This window comes from Melospiza melodia, chromosome 1 (assembly GCF_035770615.1).
Source record: "Melospiza melodia melodia isolate bMelMel2 chromosome 1, bMelMel2.pri, whole genome shotgun sequence".
In the NCBI taxonomy this organism is placed as follows: domain Eukaryota; kingdom Metazoa; phylum Chordata; class Aves; order Passeriformes; family Passerellidae; genus Melospiza; species Melospiza melodia.
The window spans coordinates 89,874,361-89,896,821 of NC_086194.1; the positions used below are offsets into that span (position 1 = coordinate 89,874,361).

General features: G+C 44.9%; 2 protein-coding genes across 3 annotated transcripts; both read right to left on the reverse strand.

The window, feature by feature from the left end:
* Nucleotides 1–1,861: 1,861 nt before the first annotated feature.
* Nucleotides 1,862–11,504, reverse strand: LOC134421067 (ribosyldihydronicotinamide dehydrogenase [quinone]-like). 2 transcript variants are annotated; one of them, XM_063161443.1, is made up of 7 exons: nt 11,421–11,504; nt 11,028–11,080; nt 9,469–9,633; nt 8,466–8,596; nt 5,631–5,744; nt 5,146–5,247; nt 1,862–3,957 (listed from the first exon to the last, which is right to left on the reverse strand). In XM_063161443.1, exons 2-7 carry the CDS (start codon nt 11,068–11,070, stop codon nt 3,784–3,786), a joined length of 729 nt encoding a protein of 242 aa, XP_063017513.1. In that variant the 5' UTR covers nt 11,071–11,080; nt 11,421–11,504; the 3' UTR covers nt 1,862–3,783. The 2 variants fall into 2 exon arrangements, with proteins under 2 accessions (XP_063017513.1, XP_063017523.1); XM_063161453.1 differs by having other exon boundaries at nt 11,028–11,087; nt 11,421–11,500.
* A 4,395-nt stretch (nt 11,505–15,899) lies between these two features.
* On the reverse strand, nt 15,900–22,175 carry LOC134429949 (ribosyldihydronicotinamide dehydrogenase [quinone]-like). Its single transcript, XM_063177372.1, has 7 exons — nt 22,095–22,175; nt 21,903–21,945; nt 20,651–20,815; nt 19,648–19,778; nt 18,689–18,802; nt 17,230–17,322; nt 15,900–16,364 (listed from the first exon to the last, which is right to left on the reverse strand). The coding sequence occupies exons 2-7, from the start codon at nt 21,907–21,909 to the stop codon at nt 16,191–16,193; spliced, it is 684 nt and encodes a 227-aa protein (XP_063033442.1). The 5' UTR covers nt 21,910–21,945; nt 22,095–22,175; the 3' UTR covers nt 15,900–16,190.
* Nucleotides 22,176–22,461: the final 286 nt, after the last annotated feature.

The window sequence follows — 22,461 nt, forward strand, 5'->3', positions numbered from 1 at the left end:
AGAACTACGATGAGTGCCACACTGCAGCTCTGTCACTGCCTGAGCTCTCTGGGCACTACTATCGGAGCCACAGGATGACTGTGGCACTGATCAAGCTCTCTGTGCAATAGGATTGGTGCCAGATGTTGACTCTGTCACTGCCTCAGCTCACTGGCCACTATGATAATTCCCAAGAAGGGGTTTTGTCACTTCCTGAGCTCTCTGAGCACTCCAGTCTCTCCCACACTGTGGCCCTCAGTTCTCTGGGCACCATGATTGATGCCACACTTGACTCTGCCACTGCTCCATCTCCCTGGGGCTGTGATCGATGCCTCACTGTAACTCTGTCACCTGTTGAGCTATCTGGGCAGTCCCATCAGTGCCACACCATAACTCTGTCACTGCCTTAGCTCTCTAGGCATTATGAGCCTTGAAAATGTGGCAATGTTATTGAGACTGGGAGCAGGTTGGGAGTTCAAGGCATGTTGGAAATGCCTTTGTCTATGGAAGATTTGGAGCTGGATATCAGGCAATTTTTTTGTTCAGGAAGGCCTGAAGTAGGCTTTTGTTTGCCAACAGAGTTACTATCACACGTAACAGTCCTGGGACAGTTGCAGGAATACATAACCAAAAGAATTACCATAAGCCAAGTAGTTCAGCCTCTGGATGTCGTGTGTGTAGTTGATACAGGTTCTTTACATAAGGGCCATTGCTTTGCCATTCATCTGTGAAAAGGATGGTGATGACAAGTGTCTAATGTCTTTACTGTGATCTTTCCCATTCTGGAGAACTGTTGCATTCCCTATGGTGCTTTCAAGCGGCAATGATAGAAGAGCAGTGGCATATCAGTGGGGTAGGGCAGTAGCAGCCCACAATTATGTTTTTAATTTCTTCCTTTGATGGTCAGCAATGCAGTATGAATGTTCCTAAATCACCCATCTACCCTTATCTGCTCTTCCAGGGATGGCACTGTCTGCTTTGTGCCTCGTGCTGGCACACACGTGCATCTGCCGGGAGCAGGGGCTCCTCCCTTCCCGCCTTCTGGAAGGTGTCCCATGGGAAAGACAGGCAGGACACAGAAGGATGCGGGCGGCTGTGGCTTTGCAGAGATAGGACAGCCTTGGTGATCACTTCCAAGATGAAGTTTTATCTCTGAGTATCAAAACTACCCTATGATGGACAAACTGAATAAACATCTCGTTTCTAAGATTTTGCAAAAATAAAAGGAAAAAGAAGAAAAATAGAAGTTGACAGTGGAACGAGCGGAACTGATGCAGGACCAGCACATTCCTGTTTTCCATTCATTCTGGATCAGCTGGGATTGAGAGAACAGGAGTTGAATGCTCTGACAGCTCCTGATGCAAGGGCTGATACCACTTACTGTAAAGAGGAGACTCGGGACCAAATGTTGAATTGTGACACTGAGTTCACTGTAGTTTAAATGCAGCGATTTTGTGTCCATCCACACTGTGAGGTGTCACAAGGAGAGCATTATTGAACTTGCAGTCCAGAGAGACTGGGACATTTGTCAGGTAAATAAAGCAAATGCAAATACAGATGTGCTATCTCTGGTGGGCCAATTGTTCAGTTTTGGTCTTCTGCAAACCCAAACATTACAGAAATCTTTTGATAACACTTGACCTCTGAGGGTTTTTTTCCTTTCTTTGGTTGGTTGGTTTCTCTGGTTTGGTTCTTCTGCTGTTTAGCTTTGCATTGTGTATGGGGGCAAAGGTGTGGTCTAAAGGCAGGAAGAGAGATGGCTGAATTTATTTTAATTGCTTGGTTAAAAAACCTGACAGTCTCATTCTGTGGTGATTTGCCAACAAGCACTACACAAAGAAAGAAACTGTAATTTATATGTATGTATGCTTAGAGGTTAGTCTTGCCAGTTATGACATTCCTTTATTAAATGAATAGCAAAAATAAACTGATCCAGAAATGCAAGCTGAATTTACAGAGAAATGTCTTAATTCTTATTGAGGAGAAGGAAAGATTATCTTGAAATTGACAAAAAGTTTGGTACATTTTTAGTGCTTTTCTCCATAATGAATTGATCTGAGCAGAAGTCTTCAATTTTAGCATTAATGAGAATTTAATAAGGCTGTTAGTTTTCTTTTAATTGTAACTGAACTTGCATTAACCTCAGCCATTTACATACTTTGTACTAAAAATCTCAGCCATCTTATTAAAATTTAGTGCTACCATATGTAGGGGAGCTGGCATGTGTCTGCCACATAGTGTCAAGCACAGTATCCTCAAAATACAGGTCAGTCTGGCATTCTTCATCTAATAGTTAACCCCACTAAGCTCTGCAATTGATCTAAAGCACTAATGTTGACATTGGAACTTCTGCTTTTACCTCAATTTCCTTCTTTCCTGAATAGTCTGCTAATTGAACAAAGTGAGAAGGATGATTTCTCTTCTATGCAATTTTAAAATTTGTCCTCAGATTTGTCTCAGTAACTTTGTTGTTCTCCTTAAGTTTTTAAGGTGTGAATCTGCTTTCCCCACAACTTAGATGAGTAACACTTTCTTCCTTATTCCCTTTCACTTTCCTTTTCCTATAACAGAGCTGTTGAGCCAAAGCAAATTTCCTGCTTCTGCAACCTAAAGACTTTGGCTCACATGCCCCACAGCAGACATCTGCAACAGCTTGGGGCACCTCTGCTTCCTGGGAAACGTCTCTGCTGGATGTGGCCCTTCACTTCATATGGGAGCAAACAGGAACACTGCCCCTTTCCCTGTGTGGCATTTCCCAGTCTGGTGTATCAGCTTACACTGAGCCTCCAGAACCTCAGCATGTTTATTACCCAGTTAGTCCCCAAGGAACTGTAAGGCTGGGGTGTGACAAGACTGCCACAAAGCAGGTATGGCAGATGCACAGAGGCCTAGGTGTCATTTGACAGTGACTCAGGGGACGAGCTCTCATAGAGGCCACATTCTTTTAATATCAAAGTGCAAAGGCAGCATTTAGGTGAGCTGGTCAGAACAAGAAATTTCAGTAGCTAAGTGAGAAACCCCCTCTCCCCCCCCCCCTTGCCATATGCACAAACAGGTTAACAACTCTAAAGCACAAAAATAATCCTGCTACAGTTCCAGGTAAAAATATTAAGAGCCAGACAATTCATTTGTCCCATAGATCCTGACCAACAGACAGACAGCTGCAGTCTACAAAGGTAGGCAATTCATGCACTTATCACTACATTCATATTTAATTTTTCCCTTTTCTGATATCTGTCCTAGCTTTAATATTGCTATATAGATAGGATCTGGAGAAGCCTAGGGCTGCCCACAAGGCTTTCCAGCTGTTTAAGACACTTTGCAATGGTACATCCTTTTGCAACACTACTCATGGTTTTGTTGCTCCAAGGCACAAGTGTAGCGCTATCACAATCCATCTTGGGCTTTTAAAGGTTGAGTATGGACAACATGTTTCCTGGCAAAGGAAAAAAAAAAGTGGCAACTGGTACAAAAAGTGTTAAAATAAACTTGGCCACATAGTGTTTCACAAGCAGCAATGGTACAATCTGCCATGAAATATCACATGTGTTATCAAGCACGGGAAGCAGGATGACACCATTTATGTGAACAAGGAGAACAAAACAAAGAATTTTGCACCCATCCTTGAAGGGAATCTCTTGGGAATCAGTGAAGATAAATGCCATATTGTCAGTTAAACTGCTAGATGTAGTATTCAACATTCTTAAAATATATTGGAGTTAGGAGATTAGTGTTCAGGTATTTAGAGCATCAAAAAGAATGGAGAAAAAGGAAAGCTTCTCTCTGTAGTCTTGCACCTGAACATTACTTGAAATACCACTCAGGAGAGCAGTCTATGGGTTCTTCCTTCCAAAGAGTCTTCAGGCGCTGGCTCCAGGCAGCCAGCATCTCCTTCCTCTTCTCCTCAGAGACATTCTCTGGAGCATAACAGATGTGAGGTTCAAGCACTTTGACACCACAGAAGTGCATAATTCCATGCTGGATGCAAAAAAAAAAAAAAAAAAGAAAAAAAGAAAAAAAGTAAAGAAATGCCTCAGGAAATATTTCAATATTTCCTCTTACTTTCATTTGAAGAAAATGCAAGATTCAAGTCTGTTCTGTTTCTTTGACCCAATATCAGTCAGGTTCTCTAAACCTGTGCATTTGTCAGGAGAAGGAAAATAAATTGCAGAAGTTCGCTACTTATCCAGGCAGTCACTACTGAAGGCATACAGCAGAATGGCCTACAAGATACTGAAAGGTAAGGGCAACTTCATTTATTCTGCTCTGGAGAATTTATTTTTAACTGCTGTTAATCCCACAGAATTGGGGATTCTGTCCTCTTTGGCAGCTGTTGACTGTTCACTTTGCAAGGATCACAGGAGGCCAAAAGTTCATTGTTCAGTTTGAAACTCCTCAGATGGGTGTCTAACTGCAGTGTTCCACATCTACTTCTAAGATGGGGTTTTTTTAGCCTTTTGCCTCTGGCTCAGCCAAAGGTTCCTATAGAAAGGCTAGTACCTGTGGAATCCGCTCAACTTGCCATTTTCCCTCGTTGTGTTTCTGAATTTAGAGTTGTGTTTCACGTTTTTGCCATGCTGACCTGCGAGCTCTGCAGTTGGACAGCTCCACAGGAGCAGGCAGCTGGTAACTGCACGGGGAGGAGACCATGGAATTTCAGATCATCTCCTCTATTGTATCAAGAAGAAGCTGGCTAAACTTGCCTTACTACCTGCATTTCCAAACCACGCTGGGTACTTCTGTAAAAAGAGTAGCAATTAAAAGAGGAATGCTAATTTAGTGTTGACTGTTACTGCCAGGGTAATGTGTGGCTCCCCTCCTACCCTGCACCCTACATGAATTGGGAAACCACGGGAAACAGAAATCCTGCATGGCTGAGCTCAAGGAAACCCTGTAACAGCAGGGAAGCTGAAAAGGCTGGCAGTGTTAAGCTTTCTCTACATTTTAATCTGGAGGATAGGGGGACAAAACAATTTTAAAAGTCAGTAGACTTGTAAAGTAGTCCCAGGATTTTAGGTAACAGTCTACAATCTGCAGATCATTGGAACTGACAACTTGATTAAAAATTATTATATTTCATTTAAAAACCTCAATAAAACAATTGTTAAAAATAGATGGAAAAATAAAAAATTATGAAGACAACAACCAAATGTTCATATATTATACCTGCATGGGCCACAGGACATAGCGAATATCACCACCGATACCTTCTTTTGAATACATCTCTTGGCCTCCTCCCGTGGTGAACGAAAAGAGGGATAATTTGCCCTAGAATTAGGAAAGTAGTGGTTAATTAAGACATATTTAAAGAAGAGCGTCTGCACGGTGCAAGAGATATTCAGGTAAACCTGGACAGCCTGGATTTCTAGGGGAGAGGGTGACTTCTTCTTTCCCAGACCTTACATGAAGTGGCAGTTCTGAGGCCAAGATTGATGCCATACAATTAGACAGTGGACTGTGTGTCTTTGGGAAGAGATAGGTTAAGGAAAAGGAATTATGTGTCTGACACACTTGTGTGAAGCAGGGCTGATACATTACTTCAACATAGTGGAAAGTGAGAGCTCTGAACAACTACAATGGAAAAGAATGAACAAGCCCCCATAGAAAATGGTGCAAGCCTTGACCTTAATAAAAAAATTCCAAAAACATACCTGGAGCAAACCACCATCATAAACCTTTGACAAATCGTAAGCAAAGCCTTGGACCAAGACTCTGTCCATCCAGCCCTTCAGGATTGCAGGCATGTTGAACCAAAACAAGGGAAACTAGGCAAAGAGAAAATTACCTGGTTAGCACAGAGAGTCTGGGCCACCCTTAGGCCTGGTTTACAGGACTAATCCTGTCCTCTGAACCTGCTCAGATCCTGCATGTACCTCCTCCAGCTCTCTGTCAGTAGAGGCAGTAACTGTGCCTGGCAAAAGAAGCTGAAGTGCTTTCTGTTTGTAGTAACATCAGGGCCAGATCTGAGCATCTACAGCACACCAACACTGTGGTGCATGTGAGGACTTCCATCCAGAATAAAGTTGGAATAGGATGAAGTAGGAGAGTGCCATTGAATTCAGATTTAAGACTGTACAGAATCATGTCTCCTATGGCTGAAATGCAAAAGAATCAAAAATCTTAAATATCTGGTGATCAGCTCTGATCTGACAGTCTGGTGACAGAGGCCAGGAGATCATAGGAAAGACTTCTTTTCAAACCCTGCTGACATCATAACCCCAAATCCAATACTGAGAAGAAAAAGACTTCTTTAAGATTTGGACCTTTGATTTCTAGATTTTCCAGTTAGCCCATGGGATTGCATCCAAAGCTGTCATATCCATGGCATGAATGGGCTCTTTCTTATACTTGGCTGCATCACTACCTCTAAACCTTTGTACACACTGCACACAGAGGAAGAAATTCTATAAACATGTAACGACATGTGGCTTAATGGTGAAATGGTGAAAACAAAATGGAAACTAGGCAACCACCACAGTAACTACAAGTGGTGAGTTTAGTCTGTAGCAAATTTTGAATTCCTTCATGATGTCCTTAAGAGGCTTTTTAAAATTCTTTTTTATTTTCTCCAGCAGAACACACTCAACTCTTCATAGCATTTTACACATGGAAAGTAGAAGGCAACCACTTCCTTCAGGGGATGTCTTATGGTTTTTATTTGGGAAGTGATAGTCTGAAAATGACAATGACTTACAGTGAAATGCTTAATTGAGATATGGCCCCATCCTAAATTCAATCAAACCTTGTAGAGAAGAACATATAAAGAGATGTCTAAGGCCAACAGGGACACAAAGAAATGTAAGGCTACTACTTCCCTTCACAGTACTTTGGGATTTGCAAACAGGGATAGAGCTGGCATAGTGGAGAATGGACATGGGCTGTGAAGCTCTATTATCAATTGCCAGTAGTGCTTCTGCAAACCAGCAACAAATGAGAACAGTCTACTTGGGAAAACCCAATTCCCTGACTTCACTGGCTACTCTAGCTCCTTGACCAGGAAATAATCCTTCCCCTGCTTTCTGCCAGCCTGCCTGACATCCATGGTCACATATATCACAGAATCACAGAATCACAGAAATTCTAGGTTGGAAGAGACCTTTAAGATCATCGAGTCCAACCCATGTTCTAACACCTCAACTAGATCATGGCACCAAGTGCCACATCCAGTCTTTTTTTAAACTCTTCGAGGGATGGTGACTCTACCACCTCCCTTGGTAGATGATTCCAGTATTTGACCACTCTTTCTGTAAAATACTTCCTCCTTAATTCTAGCCTGTATCTCCCTTGGCGCAACTTGAGACTGTGTCCTCTTGTTCTGTCTGTTGTCGCCCGGAGAAAGAGAACGACCCCCAGCTCACCACAGCCACCCTTCAGGAAGTTGAAGAGAGTGATGAGGTCACCCCTTAGTCTCCTTTTCTCCAGGCTGAACAACCTCAGCTCCCTCAGTCGTTCTTCATATGGCTTGTGCTCCAAGCCCCTCACCAGCCTCGTTGCTCTCCTTTGGACACGCTCAAGCATCTCAACATCCCTCCTAAAGTGAGGGGCCCAGAACTGGACGCAGTACTCCAGGTGAGGCCTCACCAGTGCTGAGTACAGGGGAAGAATGACCTCCCTGCTCCTGCTGGCCACACTGTTCCTGATACTGGCCAGGATGCCATTGGCCCTCTTGGCCACCTGGGCACACTGCTGGCTCATGTTCAGCCGACTGTCAACCAGCACCCCCAGGTCCCCTTCCACCTGAGCACTGTCCAGCCACACCATCCCCAGCTTATATTGGTGCAGGGGGTTATAGTGGCCAAAGTGCAGGACTCGGCACTTGGACTTATTGAACTTCATCCCATTAGATTCTGCCCATCCATCCAACCGTTCCAAGTCCCTCTGCAAAGCCCTCTGTCCCTCTAACAGATCAACACATGTTCCCAGCTTAGTGTCATCTGCAAATTTGCTAATAAAGGACTCTAAACCCTCATCCATGTCATCAATAAAACTATTAAACAGAACTGGCCCCAGCACAGACACCTGAGGGACACCACTGGTGACTGGTTGCCAGCTGGATGCGGCACCATTCACCACCACTCTCTGGGCCCGGCAATCCAGCCAGTTCTGAATCCAGCAAAGAGTGCTCCCGTCCAAGCCACGGCCTGCGAGTTTGAGAAAAAAAACATTGCAATGCCATAATTCAGAGGGGTTGGTAGAGCACCGGCTGACCTGCACCAGCCGGGAATCAAACACGGGTCGCAAGAATGGGAAGCTTGCATGATGCCACTACACCACTGGTACGCTATATCTTTGTGCATCCATTGGGAAGTTTGGCCCAGTGTTGGGGAGCTCATGGCATTGCTGTTGTTTCAACCTGCATCATTGTGCTACTCAGTTACTGGATTTGCTGTAATAATGATCCAGCTAATTGTACTACTGATCTGTAGTTTTTACTGTGCCATTACCTAAAGTCAGCATCACAACTGAATTCTGTTTAAACTAATGACCTGGAAAATCAGCAGGTCTGCTTCCTGCACTTTCTTCTGCTCTTCAAGCAGGTCTTTGGACAAAGCTCCTCTCTTGTAAGCTTCCCAGGTTTCCACACCATAATTGAAGGCTTCTGAGTTGTGCAGGTGACCTGTGGGTAGAAATGAACAGTCGTTCCTTGCCCCCTGTGCAGTATCAGTGCCAGATAACAGCTGAGTGCAGGTTGCCATTCACAATTCTGAACTGGGTTACTGCTTTCCATTTTTCCTACGTTCTTGTCTTTGCTGGATATTCAGCACCATCCCAGCTGATGGTCACTTGATTTTAAAAAGGAGAGGAATGTAGGGTCTCAGAGTTCTGAAACTTCACCTTCCTGTAGCAACACAGGAAGTGCAATATGAGGACCTAAGCTTGCCTCAGGACTCTGGGCATGCAGGTGGAAGATTTAAGAGAATGTTGTGAATTGTTCTGCCTCTGCCTTAGGGCTCCCTGAGGCCATCCTGCACTTGTAAGCACTATGGAGCTGCTGTCCAGCCTCTAAAACTGGGAAATTCATCAAGGGACGGGGGACCAGTACTGGCCAGCTCTACTGACTCCATGAGCAGGTCATCAGTCTCCAGCAGAAGACAGGGGCAGTTGTAGCCTCATGAACTCAACTCTAGCAAGCACCAGAGAGGTATCTGAAGGCATTTCCTCTCCATGAGAAATGGACTTTAGAGGCTGATTATGGACACGTGCTAATGTGTTTCCTCCTGTCAGTAGTCTCACTGTGATACAAAGGTCATGTTCAGGAGTGGCTTGTAAAAATGCAGATGTCGGGTCATGAATAAGTTTCTTATTAATGAAAGAAGTTTCTCATTAATCTCTTGATGATCTGAGGGCTGGAGCACCTCTCCTATCAAGACAGACTGAGAGTTGGGGTTGTTTAGCATGGGGAAGATTTCAGGAGACTTTTTTCAGCCTTCTGAGGGGGGCCTTACAAGTCACTGTTTTTTGAGAGAGGCATATTTTGGCTGGGCTCACCAACAATGTCGTTCCTTGTTGCTCTGGGCTCAAACTGCATGGCGTACAAATCCGACACGGTGACGCTGCAGCCCTGCTTGGTCAGCTCTTCCACAGCAATCTTCAGCAAAGATCCATTGAAGGACTTGGGCTCTTGGTGTGCATAGACTATCAGGACTTTTTTCCCTGGAGGCAGAAAGGAAACCAGGAGACCATTTGGAATGTAGGAGGCAGGTTCAGAACAGCTGGTAGAGTTGGGGCTCGTTCCTGGCTCTTTCTGTAGTGTCTTTTCCCAAGGACACAGAAGCAGTGAAAGCAGAGTGGCAGTGGCAGCATTTGACTGCTGCTCAGCAGCACTGAGCGACTCCTGAGGCCCTGATTGCTGCCTGTGCCCAGCCCAGCAGTTCTGTGCTACACTGGGCTTTCCTAGGCGGAACTCAGTGGACAGAGGGGCTGTTCCATAGCAGGTCACGCTGCCCTGCATCAGCAAAACCCAGCCCCTTCTCCTGAGACAACATTTCTGTTGCTCTGATTCCACTACCACCCAAAAAGTAGTGCTGGCTAGATTGCCCACAAGGGTCAAGGAAACAACTTCTTAGAGGTCAGAACACCTTTTTATCGCAGTGATGGACCCCCTCCTGCTCTTTCATTTCAGTGCAAGTTACAACACTGGGGTAGACATTAAAGATGGTCCTGTCCCGCTTCAGCACAATCACAGTAACTTCTGTAGAGAGCAACAGGTTTTTATATTCTCAGAGAATAGATTGCCATGTGTATCTCAAACTGTTGTCAAAGTGGATTCAAGGTAAGCTAAGCGGCCAAGCAGGTGTGCAGGAATGGAATATCTTGGAGGCATGTAACAAGGCTCTGCTCAAAGAGCTCCATGGTGTGCTCAAAGTTTTATTGAACATAGGCCTTACAATTTTAATAATTCTCATAAAAATCACTCATCAGTGAAACAAAAGAAAGATTCTGTATGGGGTTGTTGTTGTTTATAGATAACCAGAAAGGGAAATTTATAGGGACTATTGGAAATGACAGGCTGTGCAAAACATGCAGTTCCTGCTTCCTGACTGCCAAGACAAAAACTCAGGCATCTCCTGAACTCAGTTTCTCTGCAGCACAGCTTCTGGACGTGGGTACATAGCGTCCATGAAACTAGAGCTATGCAAAAAAGACTATTAAAACTTGCAGGTCAAATGCTATCAGAAATTCAGCGTGTCTATAAGCCCTTGAAATCCCTGCTCCATACTGTATTCTGGAAATTTCAGTAGCAGTTACAACTTTGCTGTTCCTGCCAGATCTCAACAAATGGAGCTCACTGACTGGACGTTATCACATACTCCAAAAGGTGCTAAGGTTGATTCTGCAAAAATGCTGATTTCTTTCCATTTCGGTGGAGCTGGAGGCACTTGCGCACAGGGTTTGGAGAGACTGGAGTTTTCCAATCACTCAGTGAGGTAATTCCAGTCGTTTGGAAAAGTAAGACCTCAGTGTCCCAAAGGCCCAGAGGCCTCATCCCTGAGGTGCCCATCGGCCACTCTGGAGCGAGCAGCGTTTTCACCCGCGTTTGCTCTTACCTGCCATTGCTGGGGAGCGCTGGGGAGCTTCACTCTTGGTCATCGGGTACTGCCTGAAAACTCAAGTGAGAGATTTGCGGGTGAGAAACATCAGGACCAGGAGCGGGGAGAATCGCTGTCTCAGCGGGAACTCAGGGCACTCAGCACAGCCGGGCACTGGCCGAACGCGGCCCGCCGGAGCGGGAGGGAAGCGCCCGGCTCCCAGCCCGGGCCCTGGAGCAGGAATTCTCCTCCGGCCGCCGGACCGGCGCTTGGCGGCAGCGGCACGGCCGCCTCGGCCCGGGGCTGCGCCGGGTGCATGGCACCGCTCCCGGTCCCGTGCCGCCCTCTGGAAAACGGCTTCGGAGAAGCCCCCGGAGTTCCGAAGCCCAGCGCAAGCCGGGCTGCCCTTACCTGCTGCCGGGGCCCAGAGCACATCTGCGAGGGCCGGGAGCGGCCCTTCCCGGCGGTCCCGCTGCCCGCCCTTCCCGGGGCAGCGCCAGCGCGGGGCGGGATCGGGATCGGCGCCGCCCGCGGCTCCCGCTCCGCTCGAGGCCGCGCTCGGCCGGCAGCGCGCCCCCGCCGCTGTGACAACGTGGGACACCTGCAGCATCTCTGGATATTATTTTTATTCTGGGTTTCTGCTCTTCTCCAAGTACAGAGCTCGTCCTTCATTTCTGCCAGCAATGCAGTATGGGCGCTCCTAAATCACCCATCTACCCTTATCTGCTCTTCCAGGGATGGCACTGTCTGCTTTGTGCCTCGTGCTGGCACACACGTGCATCTGCCGGGAGCAGGGGCTCCTCCCTTCCCGCCTTCTGGAAGGTGTCCCATGGGAAAGACAGGCGGGACACAGAAGGATGCGGGCGTCTGTGGCTTTGCAGAGATAGGACAGCCTTGGTGATCACTTCCAAGATGAAGTTTTCTCTCTGAGTATCAAAACTGCCCTATGATGGACAAACTGAATAGACAGCTTCATTCCAAGACCTTGGGGAAAAAAAACCAAAACAACTGAGTGCAATCGTTTCCCCTGGACAAAGTTGACAATGGAACGAGTGGAACTGATGCAGGACCAGCACATTCCTGTTTTCCATTCATTCTGGATCAGCTGGGATTGAGAGAACAGGAGTTGAATGCTCTGACAGCTCCTGATGCACTTACTGTAAAGAGGAGACTCAGGACCAAATGTTGAATTGTGACACTGAGTTCACTGTAGTTTAAATGCAGCGATTTTGTGTCCATCCACACTGTGAGGTGTCACAAGGAGAGCATTATTGAACTTGCAGGCCAGAGAGACTGGGACACTTGTCAGGTAAATAAAGGAAATGCAAATACAGATATGGAATCTCTGGTGGGCCAATTGTTTGGTTTCGATCTTCTCCTGCAATCCAAAACAATAATAGGAAGCTTTTGATAGCATTTAACTGCTGAGATTTGTTTTGGTTTGGTTTTTCTAATTTATAGCTTTGCATTATTTATGGGGCTGAAGGCTGAAAGAGAGATGGCTGAATTTATAAGAATTGCTTGGTTCAAAAGGTATATGTCTCGTTCAGTGTGGTTTTGCCAGCATGTACTAGGCAAAGTGAGGGAGATATTGCCATCTATTTGCATGTGCTTCAAGGTCACATCTTTGACATATAGCTGATTTTTTTTTTTTTTTTTTTTTTTTTTTTTTTTTTTTTGCCAGCAGGATGAAAACTGCTGTGTGTGAAATTTGCAGGTTTCTTTGCACTATTGGAAAAATTGTATGGTCTGATGAATAAAAAGCAACAAATCTCCACAGTGCTAGACCAAGGCTATCTGAAGTGCTTACCTCATTCCTTAATCTTAACTAAAAAGTAAGCTTGTGCCAGAATGGGAATGTGTCATTGTATCTGTTTTCCTGGTATTAACTTTATGGGCTGTACAATAGTAGTAAACTTTGCCAACAAAGGTTTCATTATTAAGTCTCCTTCCTCTCCTCTTGTAGTTTGCGATCAGGTATCTCTTTAGAGACTTTTCCCTCTCCGTTTCTCTGATGAATTTCAAGTTCTGTAGGGACCTGAGCATAATTATTCTCTGGCTGTCCCTGGCTTAACACTCTGCTGGGCCCAGCAAGGATAAGCATTCTCTGACACAGGAGATTTCCAGCTCTGGAAATGACTCAATGCTGGAATATTAATTCTGGGCTCTATACCCTGTCCAGAACTCTGAGGGGGATGATTTGTGGGCAAAACTCCGAGAAAATACTTGTCTATAATCTTTCTGTAAAGTGCCTTTTAATATAACAGTAAAGCATTATCTGGTCTGGTTGATCCCCCTGCTGTCCAAAAGCCATGAATATTATTCTGTAGAGCTGATTTTAGAGAAAGAAGCTGTGATCTTAGTTAATTTTGCATCATTTGTGCACCAAAACTCATATTTCTCTAAACCCTCAGAGGGCTTAGGTGGGTGAAACTGCAGTACCTAACAGAGCAGATGCTTATGGAGAAGGGTTGCATCCCCTTGGGGAGTATGAATGCAGAATGGGAGGCTCCTAGGGCCTTTGGAACCACTGTGACTGGCTGCAGCCACAACTTTTCACTGCAGTTAAGTTCAAAAGAGCACTCCCTGACATTTCCCATGGATGCTGAGCTGTGGCCTAGCAAGAGATGGCAGAAATATAAGGGTGTATGCATAGAGTACATTGAGAGGATTTAATTTCCTCTTGGAATCTTGTGGAGGGATAGAATATAGGAAAATAGTGCATAAGGTAGTCTCACACCGAAGGAGTTCCAGCTGCACTAATTACCAAAGATTAGGAACAGGCCTGCCCTTAGTAAGCCACAGCTGTGTTCAATAAGAAGATGAGTGCTACAAAAGAGAGTTGGAGTTTGTTGGCTGTGCTGTGAAGAAGAAGGAGTCAGTGCTGCAAGGAGATGCCCATGAGCAATCACTGAGAAGGTATGGAACTTTGCAATAAGACAAAAACAGATTCTTATTGAATTCCATTGAAGAACCACCTTTGATCTGTATGTTTTGCTGGCATATGATTGTATTTGCAGTTTTGGCAATCTGTTATGTGGACAAGATTGTTGGGTCTTGGTTTATTTCTCTGTTGCATGTCAATAGAATGCTTCCTCATTTCATCAAGGGCAATGCAGAGAAAGCTATGGGGTATTTTGGCTCCACAGTCCTTGGGAAGAAACTGGTCTTTTCTCTCCTTCCTGAGTTTTTCAAACATATCAGACTTCCTGTGTATTCAAGCTGCATGAAACTGAGCATTGTAATACTCCTAGCATGATGAGACAGTTATCCAGCACTGACTTGAGTGTAGCGTCAGCTTAAATTTGTTGCATCTTTTCAGTAGAATATAGCCTCTTTAGGCTTTAAGATATCCAATGACACAGTAGGGTTTTTCTTTAAAAAAAAAAGAAAGAAAGAAAATAATACTTGCATTGTGCATGGTATTAGTTATTGGCTGTTTCTCTCTTCAGCACAAATTTTTGATGAATAGTTTATTACAAACTATATTCCTCTGCAAGCAGGCAGTTCACCTTAGTGATGCTGCTTCAGGAACACAATATTAAATGACAGACTGAACTACACCTGGCTTTAAATGTCAGGTTTTTTGAAACCTGAATTGAAGGCACCTTGCACTGCAAGACATCAGTCTTGGTTTCTGTAGGCTATGAGGCTTCTTGGTAACATAGTTCCAAGGGGTATCTGTTTGTTTTCCTCTGTTGTTCTGCAATTGCAAGCATGTTTGACCTGCCACTTCAGAACACCAAATAAAAGAAATACTATTGTGATTTCCAGAAAAAAGTGTCCTAGGAAAAGATCAGACCACTGCCTAGACATCTGTGGAAGAGCAGGACCACCAGCAACAAAAAACAAATCCCTGGACTAAATGTGGAAAAGCATATTCCTTTACATCCCTTTCCCCAGCCTGAAGTACAGCTACAAGTTACTCACCCAATTCTAGTTCCATTCTCATGCAATCAATGCTGGTTTGGCAGGGTGGCATTTGACTTTTAGCATAATGTGATTTAGGAGGTCAATTATTCTTTAGTTCAAAATGGCTGTAACATTTCCAGTGCTGCGAAGACAGCAATACTGCCACTTCTTTTCTCTCTCCTTACTAACGACAGATGAGTGTGTGTTGGTTTTCTGTGCAGTAAAACTCTGCTGAGGTTTGGAAAGGCATGTGTCAGAACACATGTGCAGCCCAGCCAATGCCCTGCAGAGCACACGCTGCAGGAACATCAGGACAAGGGCAAGAACCCTTGGCTCACCACCCACTATCACTGCACAATTGATGGCTTCCAAAGGATTGCAACAGCAGCACCCTTTTGGAACCTGGAAAATTTGGCTCACATGCCCAACATGCAGACATGTGCAGCAGCTTGGGGCAGCTCTGCTTCCTGGGAAATGTCTCTGCTGGAGACACTTGTGGCCCTTCACTTCCTGTGGGAGCAAACTGGAACACATGACTGGTGTGAAAAGGCAGGAAAAAAAAGTATTCCATATGTCTCTACAAAGGTGAATCAAAATAGAGAAGTCCCTTTGATTTTAGGAAGCTGCATACTTTACAAATGGAAGTTTGTCTACCAAGGAAGACAATTCATGCACATACCAATATATGAAATCTGCTTTTTTTTTCCCTTTTCTGGTATCTGTTATGGCTTTAACATTGGTTTTTAAATATATCTAAAAGCCTAGGCCCGCACACAAGGCTTTCCAGCTGTTTAAGACACTTTGCAACAGTACATCCTTTTGCAGCACTACTCATGATCTGGTTTTCTTGCTCCAAGGTGCAAGAGTGGACCTCTCACAACCAATGGCAATTGGCTTTCAAATGACAAGTTGGGTATGGGCAAGATATTCCCTGGCAAAGGAAAAAAAAAGTGTTAAAATAAACTTTGCCATGTAAGGTACTGTTTCACAAGCAGCAATGATATAATATGCCATGAAATATCACGTGTTATCAACCACAAGGAGGCAGAATGATACCATTTATGTGAACAAGGAGAACAACACAAAGAGTTTTGCACCCATCCTTGAAGGGAATCCCTGAGGATAAATGCCATGTTGTCAGTTAAACTGCTAGATGTAGTATTCAACATTCTTAAAATATATTTGAATTAGGAGATTAGTGTTCAGGTATTTAGAGCATCAAAAAGAATGGAGAAAAAGGAAATCTTCTCTGTAGTCTTGCACTGAACATTACTTGAAATACCACTCAGGAGAGCAGTCTATGGGTTCTTCCTTCCAAAGAGTCTTCAGGCGCTGGCTCCAGGCAGCCAGCATCTCCTTCCTCTTCTCCTCAGAGACATTCTCTGGAGCATAACAGATGTGAGGTTCAAGCACTTTGACACCACAGAAGTGCATGATTCCATGCTGGATGCAAAACAAAGAAAGAAATGCCTCAGGAAATATTTCCTCTTACTTTCATTTGAAGAACATGCAAGATTCAAGTCTGTTCTGTTTCTTTGACCCAATATCAGTCAGGTTCTCTAAACCTGTGCAGTTGTCAGGAGAAGGGAAGTAAATTGCTGTTAAACACGTAGGTTTGTCCTCTGTGGATGCTGTATGCTGTTCAATTTGCAAGGATAAGGGACAGTCTAAAGTTCATTGTTTGGTTTGAACCTCCTCAGTTTGTTCCTGAACTGCAGTGTGTTTCACATCTACTTCCATGTTGGTTTCTTGGATTTTTGTTTTGGTTTGGTTTTAAGCTTTTGCCTCTGGCTCAGCCATATGATCCTGCATGAAGGCTAGTGCCTGTGGAAGTTCAGCTTGCCCTTTTCTCTCTGTGTGTTTCTGAATTCAGAGTTGTTTCATGTTTTGCTGCATTTACTTGTGAGCTGTGCAGCTGGACAGCTCCTCAGGGGTGAGGAGCTGGTAACTGCAGTGGGGAGGAGATCATGGCATCCTTCACAAATTGGGTAACCATGGGGAAGAGAAATCCTGCATACTAGGGCTAAAGGAAATCCTGTAACACCAGAGACACTGGAAAAGCTGACAGCAAAAGCTTTACGCAGATTGCAAACTGGAGGAAGGGGGACAAAACAACTTTAAAACTCTATGGACTTTTGAAGTAATCTCAAGATTTTAGATCCCAGTTTATAACCTGCAGATGCTTGGAATGGGCAACTTAATTATTTCTTATTATGTTTTGTATAAAATAATCACTAAAACAATTGTTTATAAATAGCTGGAATAGTAAAATTAAAGCAAGCAGTAATCAAATATTGATATATTGTACCTGCATGGGCCATAGGAGATAGCGAATATCACCCCTGATTGCATACTTCTCTTTGCTTCCTCCCGTAGTGAAAGAAAACAAGGATAATTTGTCCTAGAATTAGGAAAGTAGTGCTTGAGTTAGACATGTTTAAAGAAGAGTGGCTATATAGTTACCAAGATATTTGGGGGAACCTGGACAGCATGAATTTCTAAGGGAGGGGTGTCCACTTCCTTCCCAGATGTTCTAAGGACTGGCAGTTCTGTCATACAATGTCATACAATTACATCAATGGACTGAGTGTCTATGCTTTGGGCAGAGATGGGTTAAAAAGAAAACCAATTGTGTGTCTGACACCCTTGTTTGAAGTAGGGCTGATCCTTTTTCTTCCTTATGCAATATTTGGCAAACTGTAGCTGGAAAGCCCTCTGTTACTGTGAAAATCTCTATTCCTGTCCTCTCTGACTGCAGATGCTTTTTGCTAAAGTCCCCCTTCAAACCTGGGTTTGCTTAACCACCCTGTTTCTTCTGCTCCTGTGATTATGGTATTAGCCATGTGTTCAGCTTCTCTCATCTCAGCTTTAGCTTCTGTAATTGAACTAACATTTTTCGAGTGCAGTATCCAAAACGTCCTGAGCCTGTACTCCATCTGAAGCTGTGATCATTGGGGATTATGCCTATTTCTGTTAGCAAGGCAGCCATTTCTGAAACTTAAAGAAACTGAAATGTTTGAAATTGTTAAGAACATCAGAACAAACAGAGATTAACATGCAGTGAAATAAATGTGAAACTAATATTGATTGCTTTTTGGTCCTACATTTGTTACCAAATAAGATCTATCAGAGATAGTGGGCCAGAATTTTCCAGAGATATTCCCAGTGCAGTGAGGAATCAAAAATGTATGATTTGACATACATTTTGCGTCTTGCCAAATTAAAGGCTACAGAGAGGAAAAGGGTCAAAGTAGATAGTTGTGACAGAGGCTCATACTCTGAGTATTTCAGATCTCAGATTGAGTTTTATAGTTCTACTCCAACCTTTGACATCTAATCCCAAAGCAGGACTGACACATCTAGTGTGTCAGGCATTATAGATAAGAAGAGTCCTATAGTGGTGGGAAGAGAGTAATTATTGGAAATGAATTGATTTAAACTGTTTGCAAGCTGTATGCTACCAGAGTACACTCTGATACTTCTAATAAATTATAAACCCCATAGAGCAGGCCAAGAAAGATCTCTAGGGGATCACTTAAATATTTAGGAAATGCTGCAGTCTCCTTATTTTCTTACCCTCCAGACAGTGTGAACAACCCAGAAAATAACTCAACATCTTACCAAAGCATTATTTCAGAGTAGTGAAAAGTGAGAGCTCTAAACAACTACAATTGAAAAGAAAAAAAAAAAAAAAAAGAGAGAATGAACAAGCCCCCACAGAACATGGTGCAAGCCTTGATCTTAATAAAAAAATTCCAAAAGCATACCTGGAGCAAACCACCATCGTAAGCCTTTGACAAATCGTAAGCAAAGCCTTGGACCAAGACTCTGTCCATCCAGCCCTTCAGGATTGCAGGCATGTTGAACCAAAACAAGGGAAACTAGGCAAAGAGAAAATTACCTGGTTAGCACAGCGAGTCTGGGCCACCCTTAGGCCTGGTTTACAGGACTAATCCTGTCCTCTGAACCTGCTCAGATCCTGCATGTACCTCCTCCAGCTCTCTGTCAGTAGAGGCAGTAACTGTGCCTGGCAAAAGAAGCTGAAGTGCTTTCTGTTTGTGGTAACCTCAGGGCCAGATCTGAGCATCTACAGCACACCAACTCACTGTGGTGCATGTGAGGGCTTCCATCCAGAATAAAGTTGGAATAGGATGAAGTAGGAGGGTGCCATTGAATTCAGATTTAAGACTGTACAGAATCATGTCTCCTATGGCTGAAATGCAAAAGAATCAAAAATCTTAAATATCTGGTGATCAGCTCTGATCTGACAGTCTGGTGACAGAGGCCAGGAGATCATAGGAAAGACTTCTTTTCACACCCTGCTGACATTATGCCACCAAGCCATGTCTAAGGCCAACAGGGACACAAAGAAATGTAAGGCTACTACTTCCCTTCACAGTACTTTGGGATTTGCAAACAGGGACAGAGCTGGCATAGTGGAGAATGGACATGGGCTATGAAGCTCTGTTATCAATTGCCAGTAGTGCTTCTGCAAACCAGCAACAAATGAGAACAGTCTACTTGGGAAAACCCAATTCCCTGACTTCACTGGCTACTCTAGCTCCTTGACCAGGAAATAATCCTTCCCCTGCTTTCTGCCAGCCTGCCTGACATCCATGGTCACATATATCTTTGTGCATCTGCTAATTGTACTACTGATGTGTAGTTTTTACTGTGCCATTACCTAAAGTCAGCATCACAACTGAATTCTGTTTAAACTAATGACCTGGAAAATCAGCAGGTCTGCTTCCTGCACTTTCTTCTGCTCTTCAAGCAGGTCTTTGGACAAAGCTCCTCTCTTGTAAGCTTCCCAGGTTTCCACACCATAATTGAAGGCTTCTGAGTTGTGCAGGTGACCTGTGGGTAGAAATGAACAGTCATTCCTTGCCCCCTGTGCAGTATCAGTGCCAGATAACAGCTGAGTGCAGGTTGCCATTCACAATTCTGAACTGGGTTACTGCTTTCCATTTTTCCTACGTTCTTGTCTTTGCTGGATATTCAGCACCATCCCAGCTGATGGTCACTTGATTTTAAAAAGGAGAGGAATGTAGGGTCTCAGAGTTCTGAAACTTCACCTTCCTGTAGCAACACAGGAAGTGCAATATGAGGACCTAAGCTTGCCTCAGGACTCTGGGCATGCAGGTGGAAGATTTAAGAGAATGTTGTGAATTGTTCTGCCGCTGCCTTAGGGCTTCCTGAGGCCATCCTGCACTTGTAAGCACTATGGAGCTGCTGTCCAGCCTCTAAAACTGGGAAATTCATCAAGGGATGGGGGACCAGTACTGGCCAGCTCTACTGACTCCATGAGCAGGTCATCAGTCTCCAGCAGAAGACAGGGGCAGTTGTAGCCTCATGAACTCAACTCTAGCAAGCACCAGAGAGGTATCTGAAGGCATTTCCTCTCCATGAGAAATGGACTTTAGAGGCTGATTATGGACACGTGCTAATGTGTTTCCTCCTGTCAGTAGTCTCACTGTGATACAAAGGTCATGTTCAGGAGTGGCTTGTAAAAATGCAGATGTCTGGTCATGAATAAGTTTCTTATTAATGAAAGAAGTTTCTCATTAATCTCTTGATGATCTGAGGGCTGGAGCACCTCTCCTATCAAGACAGACTGAGAGTTGGGGTTGTTTAGCATGGGGAAGATTTCAGGAGAATTTTTTCAGCCTTCTGAGGGGGGCCTTACAAGTCACTGTTTTTTGAGAGAGGCATATTTTGGCTGGGCTCACCAACAATGTCGTTCCTTGTTGCTCTGGGCTCAAACTGCATGGCGTACAAATCCGACACGGTGACGCTGCAGCCCTGCTTGGTCAGCTCTTCCACAGCAATCTTCAGCAAAGATCCATTGAAGGACTTGGGCTCTTGGTGTGCATAGACTATCAGGACTTTTTTCCCTGGAGGCAGAAAGGAAACCAGGAGACCATTTGGAATGTAGGAGGCAGGTTCAGAACAGCTGGTAGAGTTGGGGCTCGTTCCTGGCTCTTTCTGTAGTGTCTTTTCCCAAGGACACAGAAGCAGTGAAAGCAGAGTGGCAGTGGCAGCATTTGACTGCTGCTCAGCAGCACTGAGCGACTCCTGAGGCCCTGATTGCTGCCTGTGCCCAGCCCAGCAGTTCTGTGCTACACTGGGCTTTCCTAGGCGGAACTCAGTGGACAGAGGGGCTGTTCCATAGCAGGTCACGCTGCCCTGCATCAGCAAAACACTGTCCCTCCTTTTGAGTCAACAAAGAAATACTTTCTATGCTGTAGAAGTTGTTTATAGTTAACCAGAGAGCAAAATTTATAGGGATTATTAAAAATGACAGGGTCTGCAAAACATGCAGCTCCTGTTTCCTGTCTGCCAAGGCAAAAATTCAGGCATATCCTGAGGTCAGTTTCTCTGGTGCACAGCGTCAGCCCGGAGCAACACCTGTCGAGTGACAGGCAAGTTTATGGTGTCACAGAAAACTAGTAGAAATTGAACTGTATATTTGATGAAACAACAGCTCATTTTCAACGTAAATATTAAGGGGCAATTATTTGGCGAGGGTGCACAGTGTCCATGAAATACAAGCTATGTAAAGAAGACCATTCAAACTTGAGGGTTGAAATGCCATCATAAATTCAACGTGTGTACAAACTTTTAAAATCTTTGTCTATATGTTATTCTGGAATATAAGAAGCAGTCATGTCTTTGCTGGTCCTACCAGCTCCCAGCAAGCAGGGAGCTCTAGGGAGTGCCTGGAGATGGACAAGCTCCTCAAAGTGCTAAGTTTGATTCTGCAAAGCTGCCAGATTTCTTCCCTTTTGATAGAGCTGAGGGTGCTTGCGCAGAGTGTTTACAGACACTGGAGTTTTCCAAGGCATCACTTACTGAAGTAAATTCAGTCGTTTTGAAAAGTAAGACCTCAGTGTCCCAACTAAACACGGCGGAGGCACCATCCTTGAGATGCCAAGCGGCCATCCTGGAGCCAGCAGCATTTTCATGTGGATTTGCTCTTACCTGCCATTGCTGGGGAGCTTCACTCTTGATAATCGGGTACTGCCTGAGAACTCAAGTGAGAGATTTGCTGGTGAGAAACATCAGGACCAGGTGCGAGGGGAATCGCTGGGTTTCTCCCGCCGCTCCCGGTCCCGTGCCGCCCTCTGGAAAGCGGCTCCAGAACGGCCCCAGCGCCCGCCTTGCTGCCCTTACCTGCTCCTCGGGGCCCGGAGCACACCTGCTGCAGGGCTAGGAGCCGCCCTTCATAAAATCACTGAATATCCGGAGCTGGAGGGCACCCACAAGGATCACCGAGTCCAACTCTTCCCGGCGGCCCGGCCCTAGGGCAGCGCCAGCGCGGGGCGGGATCGGGATCGGCGCCGCCCGCAGCCACGGCTTCTTTTCCCTCTGCATCTGGTTTCGTTTGACACCCCAGAGTTGTAGCTCTTGTACTGTGAGTGGCAGCCAAGTCCGTGCTCTTCTCCCCTGTCCGCTGGTGATTTTGTGGACTGGCAGCGTGTGCCGGCTGAACCACCCCTTTCCTGGACTGTTCTTCGGGAGCGATCTGTTTTCCGAAACC

Coding starts and splice junctions, on each gene's coding strand:
- LOC134421067 (XM_063161443.1), bottom strand. CDS start 11,070: ATGACCAAGAGTGAAGCTCCCCAGCGCTCCCCAGCAATGGCAG. Junction 5,745..8,465: donor CAGACCTGCTGATTTTCCAG/GTCATTAGTTTA, acceptor CTCTTTGCCTAG/TTTCCCTTGTTTTGGTTCAA. Junction 5,248..5,630: donor ATGATGGTGGTTTGCTCCAG/GTATGTTTTTGG, acceptor TCCTAATTCTAG/GGCAAATTATCCCTCTTTTC.
- LOC134429949 (XM_063177372.1), bottom strand. Junction 17,323..18,688: donor ACGATGGTGGTTTGCTCCAG/GTATGCTTTTGG, acceptor TCCTAATTCTAG/GACAAATTATCCTTGTTTTC. Junction 16,365..17,229: donor ATCTCCTATGGCCCATGCAG/GTACAATATATC, acceptor TTTTGCATCCAG/CATGGAATCATGCACTTCTG.